The sequence below is a fragment of the Chiloscyllium plagiosum genome, unplaced genomic scaffold (genome assembly GCF_037043375.1).
Source record: "Chiloscyllium plagiosum isolate Xiang-an unplaced genomic scaffold, Cpla_swu_hap1 HiC_scaffold_17, whole genome shotgun sequence".
Lineage (NCBI taxonomy): Eukaryota > Metazoa > Chordata > Chondrichthyes > Orectolobiformes > Hemiscylliidae > Chiloscyllium > Chiloscyllium plagiosum.
Genome location: NW_028270155.1, coordinates 32,233,356 through 32,240,569, shown reverse-complemented (window position 1 = coordinate 32,240,569; position 7,214 = coordinate 32,233,356). Strand labels below are relative to the sequence as shown.

General features: G+C 47.5%; 1 protein-coding gene across 3 annotated transcripts in view; it reads left to right on the top strand.

The window, feature by feature from the left end:
• Positions 1-3,780: 3,780 nt before the first annotated feature.
• Positions 3,781-7,214, top strand: part of drc4 (dynein regulatory complex subunit 4) — a 44,240-nt gene continuing 40,806 nt past the window's right edge. For all 3 annotated transcript variants that reach the window (XM_087995801.1, XM_087995800.1, XM_087995799.1), the window contains exons 1-2: positions 3,781-3,915; positions 5,372-5,464. In XM_087995801.1, coding sequence (XP_087851927.1) covers positions 3,913-3,915; positions 5,372-5,464 — 96 coding nt within the window. In that variant the 5' untranslated portion in view covers positions 3,781-3,912. The remainder of the gene's footprint in view (positions 3,916-5,371; positions 5,465-7,214) is intronic.

The following is a 7,214-nucleotide window of genomic DNA, read 5'->3' as shown; positions in this document are numbered from 1 at the left end:
TCCAGAACTAGAGGTCATAGGTTTAGGGTGAGAGGGAAAAGATATAAAAGAGACCTAAGGGGCAACGTTTTCACGCAGAGGGTGGTACATGTATGGAATGAGCTGCCAGAGGATGTGATGGAGGCTGGGACAATTGCAACATTTAAGAGGCATTTGGATGGGTATATGAATAGGAAGGGTTTGGAGGGATATGGGCTGGGTGCTGGCAAGTGGGACTAGATTGGGTTGGGATAGCTGGTCGGCGTGGAGAGGTTAGACCAAAGGGTCTGTTTCCATGCTATACATCTCTATGACTCTATCTGCATTCGGTGATCTAGATTATTGCTCCCCCATCCTGGATCTGTGTTGGGAAACTTCTGTTCGGCCAGTATGACTCCCGCCCCGGGGGGGTGTTCTCATTCCCACAACCGCATTGCTGCCCCTCTAATCATTCCCCTCTCTTCTGTGGAGAGAATATTCAAAATAGACATCAATTCCATTCAAGAGTATTAACTGGGACCTCGGAATTGATCTACTTGTTCAGAAAGACCAACAGGATCTTTAATAAGGGATTTCATTTCCTTCTTAAAGGTTCGAACCACTCCGCTTGTTAGAGGGGCACTAATGAAGCCAATTACTCCCTGACCTACGGGCGGCACGGTGGCACAGTGGTTAGCACTGCTGTCTCACAGCGCTAGACCCGAGTTCAATTCCCGCCTCGAGCAACCGTCTATGTGGAGTTTGCACATTCTCCCCGTGTCTGCGTGGGTTTCCTCCGGGTGCTCCGGTTTCCTCCCACAGTCCAAAAATGTGCAGGTTAGGTGAATTGGCCATGCTAAATTGCCTGTAGTGTTAGGTGAAGGGGTAAATGTAGGGGCATGGGTCTGGGTGGGTTGCGCTTTGGAGAGTCGGTGTGGACTTGTTGAGCCAAAGAGCTTGTTTCCACACTGTAAGTAAGTAAATTTCCCTGAGAGGGTATTGATTTGTCTCGGGGTGTCGTTCCTTGGATTTCAAGAATGGATATTTCTCAATATCCTTTTCTAATTGTTCTAATTCCTTCGTCTGTCCTTTCTTTGGGACTTTTGACCTCACGACCTTCACCCGTTCCTCATCTTCCTCCCCCGTAGTTTTCATGCTATATAAACGTGTGTCTCGACTGCCCTGCCAGCAGGAGGCATAGTCGGACTCCTTTTTACAGAAAGGTTGCTTTTTATTAACATATAACTTCAACATATAATTTCAACAATTGACAGAGCCAAGCCTCGTTCGACCCATATTTTGGCCAAAAGACCGATGGTGGATGAATACTCTCTTTGGTCCAAACAAAACAACAATATTTTATCATAGTTTTCTGATCCTTCTCCCTTGTACAAGAATTATGTTTCCAATTCCTCAACATCCTTCCCAATGGACTTTCCGGAGGGATGTTATCCTTTACATCCCAGTGTTCAACCCGTCAGTCCCTTAATTTGACAGGTATCACACTTCCAGTCACCAAGACAATACTTAAAAGTCCCTTTTCTTACCTTGGTCTGTGCACGGAGTTTGCCTGACTGCAGCTGTGCCTACTGTTCCACGCCTGCCTTATTTTCCTGCCCTGGTTCGGAATGACTCCCCTAGGATCCTCGTCAGTTGACCGGACGGGGCACCCATCGACGAAAGACACAGGACCATTCTAAAAGGAATGGGATGCGTCTTCCCAGTCATCGACGGTGACCACTCCGCCGGTGATGACAGTAATCCTGGACGAGGCCCCCAATTGTGAGAAACGAAGCTCACGGCCAAATAAATTTAGTCCAAGTCAAATTCCGAAGCAGTCTTTATTCTTACATTCTTGCAAGACCAGGTGACAAGCAAAAGTAGGCACACTCCTGAATAATATTAGTGCACATTTATACAGTTTCTATGAGCCTCTCTGTACTTCCCCTTTTACCTCATACGTGACAGTTGTATTGCTCTGTGCAGCTGCTAATCTAATCTGTGTCTGGATTGGTGGTGCTGGAAGAGCACAGCAATTCAGGCAGCATCCGAGGACAGGCAAAATCAATGTTTCGGGCAAAAGCCCTTCATCAGGAATCTAATCTGTGGCCTGTTGTTAGCGTGCAACCTCCCTTGATAGCTGAGTCTTATATCTTCTGCTGACTCAACACTGAGTCTTATCACTTCTGCACACTTGAGTCTTTATGACTTCTGAGTAGGTGACTTCTGCAGAAGCAACACTTACACACATTTTCCACCGGGGTAGCCCTTATGTCCCAACATTCTGGATCAGTGGTGCTGGAAGAGCACAGCAATTCGGGCAGCATGCGACCGAGCAGCAAAATCGACGTTTCGGGCAAAAGCCCTTCACCTTATGTCCCAACAGCCATCCCAGGTATGGCCCAAGGATTTAGGAAGGAAGCAGGAAGTTTTCTAATGTATAATAATCATGGAAGTTTCCAGGATTCTTGTGCAGATCTCCAAAATCCAGTATGTTTGAATATTGATGGAATGGATGCCTTTTCTGTTAATAAACTCAGCAGATTCATAATAGGGTGCTCTCAAAGCAGTGCAAACTGAGGGAAAATAGTAATGGTGGAAATTCCCGCTACCTGGGTTGCCTAACGCTTCTTGTAATGGTGAAAGAATAGAAACAGTTGTGATCTAAAGAAATGGCATCAGCAATGTCCAGATTCATGTGTGGGCCGACGTTTGGGAGATGTCCTACAAGTCCCCAACTGCTCCTTGAAATCGGTTGCTGCCATTAAAACTCAGAGAAGTTGAGATCTTGACGGCTACTGGGCAATTGGGAAGGAATGGGAGGAGATAAGAGAGAATTGGGAAGGAAAGGGGGTAGAAATATTGCGGGAACCTTTTTTAGAACAAAGCCATATAATCCAATCCATTACCATGGGCATGATTATAAATTAATTTTACTCCAGTTTCTCTTTTTGCAAATATCCCTAAGTGACATTTAATGCGATGAAAGTTCTGGATTATTTCACTGCAATTCTAAAGACTCCCGGGTTTTATTTTTTTTTAGGAAGATAGGAAAACACCCGAGTGGCCAGTGACAAACACTGCCCTTCACATCAAAGGGCAGTGCTGTGTGATCAAAACAGTGAAGGGGAGGGTAGGGACTAAATCAAAATAGAATTGGAGGGAGAAATGATGCACTCCACTCCCTGCGGCGCCCACCTCTCCCTGAACAACTCCAGGGTGTTGGTCGACACCGCGTGCTCCTTCTCCAAGGACACCCGGGCCCTAACGTAACCGCGGAAGAGGGGCAGGCAGTCGGCCTTAACGACCCCCTCCACGGCCCGCTGCCTGGACCTGTTGATGGCCAGTTTGGCCAGGCCCAGGAGCAGACCCACGAGGAGGTCTTCAGACCTGCCCTCCTTCCTCCGTACCGGGTGCCCAAAGATCAGGAGCGTGGGACTCCCGGGTTTTATGCTAAAATCAGATGCAGAGTTTGGAGTGGCCTTTACCAATAGATTCCAGCCCCGCCCCCCCACCGGTCCAGCTCCGCCTTCACATGGGTCCAGCCCGCCTCTAGACGGTCCGGCCCCGCCCCCAGACGGGTCCAGCCCCTCCCACCGGTCCAGCCCCGCCTCCACACGTGTCCAGCTCCGCCTCCACATGGTCCAGCCCCGCCACCAGACGGTCCGGCCCCGCCCCTACACGGGTCCAGCCCCGCCTCCACACGTGTCCAGCTCCGCCTCCACATGGTCCAGCCCCGCCCCTACACGGGTCCAGCCCCGCCTCCACATGTGTTTCAGCCCCCCCCCATGAGTTTCGCCTCTTCCCTCCCCCCCCACCCGGGCCACTTTCACCCCTCCTCGCGCACACAGAGTCTCGCGGCATTTGCTCGCCGTGTCCCTGACGGCGTTTCCATGGTGCTGGCGGTAAATAGACGGTACAGGAATAACTGTTCGGAGCGGCAACATCGTCAAGATGGTGAGTGTTGATGTGAAGCCGGAAAGCTCAAACAAGAACCTTAAAGTCTGGATGGACAGATTCACATCTTTCCCTCCTCCTACAATACCCCTCCCCCCTCATCTACCCTTTTCCCTCCCAATTGCCACTCTTCTGCATCTTTCCCTCCCAATTCTCCCTCATCTGCCTTTCCCTCCCAATTGCCCCTTTCCCTCCCAACTCCCCCTCATCTGCCTTTCCCTCCCAATTGCCCCTTTCCCTCCCAACTCCCCCTCATCTGCCTTTCCCTCCCAATTGCCCCTTTCCCTCCCAACTCCCCCTCATCTGCCCTTTCCCTCACAACTCCCCTAATCTGCCTTTCCCTCCCAACTCCCCCTCATCTGCCCTTTCCCTCCCAACTCCCCTAATCTGCCTTTCCCTCCCAACTCCCCCTCATCTGCCCTTTCCCTCCCAACTACCCCTTTCCCTCCCAATTGCCCCTCATCTGCCCTTTCCCTCCCAACTCCCCTAATCTGCCTTTCCCTCCCAACTCCCCTCATCTGCCCTTTCCCTCCCAACTCCCCTAATCTGCCTTTCCCTCCCAACTCCCCCTCATCTGCCCTTTCCCTCCCAATTGCTCCTTTCCCTCCCAACTCCCCCTCATCTGCCCTTACCCTCCCAACTACCCCTTTCCCTCCCAATTGCCCCTCATCTGCCCTTTCTCTCCCAATTGCCCCTTCCCCTCCCAATTCCCTCTTATCTCCTGCCTTTCCCTCCCAATTTCCCCTCCCTCCCCCCCCCAACTCCCCTTATCCTCCTGTCCCGTCCCCACACCTTCTCCACCTACATCCTACCACCCTTTCTCTCCACTTCACCATTTATCACCTTCACCACCCCAATGGAGCCAGCACTCACCCAAACCCAACACCTCCATGTCCAACAAGAACTGCTGGACCAACCCCCACCACACAACTGTCCCCCCCCAATCCAAGCCCACCACACCACTGTCCCCCCCCCCCCCCCCCCCAATCTAAGCCCACCACACCACCACTCGTCCTGACCCACCTGCCCTGAACTACACACTCAGCCATTTACACGATGTTTGACACACTTAACCTTTCACAATAGCCTTCAAAGTATCAGCTTGACATTTAAACCTCAGAATGGGTTTGATGATGATCTTTTCTATTGCTGCATTCGAGGATTCCTCGACATGTTCTTAATAAGAGGCCCTTGTTCAGGAAGAATTGTTTCTATTTAATCAAAAATGTATGCCCATTACTATTTTGCAAAATTATCAACGGCAATGTTAGATGAATGAATCTTTTGTTAAAAGTATGAAAAGAAGCAAAACTGCTCATTCTAAACTGTAACATTGCGATCTCTGGAAACTGAGTATTCTTGGCCATAATGTTAGCATTACTAACCTTACTAAGAGGTTTCATTATGTTTAGTTGTGTTTTGCAAAAGGAATGTCATATGGTTTTCCATTAAACAGCCACCCAAAAAGAAGAAAGGAAAAGGAGGCAAGAAAGCAAAAACGCCAACAGTGATCGATGGCCTTTCTACAGAGGAAATGTCCAAGGAGCAGGTAAATGCATCTGTTTTGTGAAAGTCAAAATTATGTATTAACAATATCTGTGGCAGATTGATCAGTATTTTCCGGGAGTTGGTTGTCCAAGCCTTGGGCATTGTTGTAGAACAGAGAAACCTATGGGTTCAGGTACATAATTCTTTGAAGTTTTCATTACATTTAAATAGGGTGGTTAAGAAGGCATTTAGCATGTTTGTCATCATTGCTCAGATCTTTGAGCATAGGCGTTCTATTGAGGTTGTGTAAAAGGTAGGTGAGGCCTCTTCTGAAGTATCTAGTTCTGGTCTCCCTGATATAGGACAGGTATTATTAAGCTGTAGAGTGTTCAAAAACAGATTTACCAGGATGTTGCTGGGAATGGAGGGTTTGAGTTATAAGGAGAGGCTGGATGGGCCGGGACCTTTTTCACTGGAGTATAAGAGGTTGTGAGATTGAGAATCTTATAGAGATTTTTAAAATAATGAGCGGTACAGATAAGGTAAACAGCAGGTTCCTTTTCCCTAGGATTGGAGATTTCAAGACAGGCAGTATATTTTTCTAAGGTGAGAGGAGAAAGATTTTAAAAAGACATGAGGGGTAATTCTTTTACACAGAGAATAGTTTGTATGTGGAATGAACTTCCAGACGAAGTGGTGGATCCGGGTACAGTTACAACATTTAAAAGACATTTAGATAAGTATATGAGTAAGAAATGTTTGGATGGATATGAATCAAGTGCAGGCACATGAGACTAATTTAGTTTCAGACTATGATCTGCATATACTGGTTGGATCGAAAAGACTGTTTCTGCGTTGTGTGACTCTATGACTATATAATCCAAGGATGCGACTGACCAAAGAACCAGAGAGGAGATGAGAATTTTGTTTTTACAATGAGTTGTTATGATCTGATTCACCCTGCCTGAAATATTGGTGGAAGCAAATTAAAAATTGGATAAATACTGAAACGGAAAAATAAATTGGAAGCACAACAGAAAACAGCAATAATTAGATTGCCAATTTAGGACATGCTAAATAACCTATATGATATGATTCTGTATCTGTAGAGTTTGGTGTTTCGGGGTTTCAGCTGAAAAATTATTCTTTAGGGTTTAGGTTTGCTCACTGAGCTGTAGGTTTGATATCCAGATGTTTCATTACCTGGCTAGGTAACATCATCAGTGGCGACCTCCAAGTGAAGTGAAGCTGTTGTCTCCTGCTTTCTATTTATATCTTTCTCCTGGATGGGGTTCCTGGGGTTTGTGGTGATGTCATTTCCTGTTCATTTTCTGAGGGGTTGATAGATGGCATCTAGATCTATGTACTTGTTTATGGCGTTGTGGTTGGAGTGCCAGGCCTCTAGGAATTCTCTGGCATGTCTTTGCTTGGCCTGTCCCAGGATACATGTGTTGTCCCAGTTGAAATGGTGGTTTTCTTTTTCATCCGTGTGTAGGGCTATGAGGGAGAGGGGGTCGTGTCTTTTTGTGGCTAGCTGATGTTCATGAATCCTGGTGGCTAACTTTCTTCCTGTTTGTCCTACGTAGTGTTTGTGACAGTCCTTGCATGGAATTTTATAGATGACGTTGGTTTTGTCCATGGATTGTAACTGGGTCTTTTAAGTTTGTTAGTTTTTGTTTGAGAGTGTCGGTGGGTTTGTGTGCTACTAGGATTCCGAGGGGTCTCAGTAGTCTGGCTGTCATTTCTGAAACTTCTTTGATATATGGGAAGGTGGTCAGGGTTTCTGGCTGTGTTTTGTCTGCATGTCATGG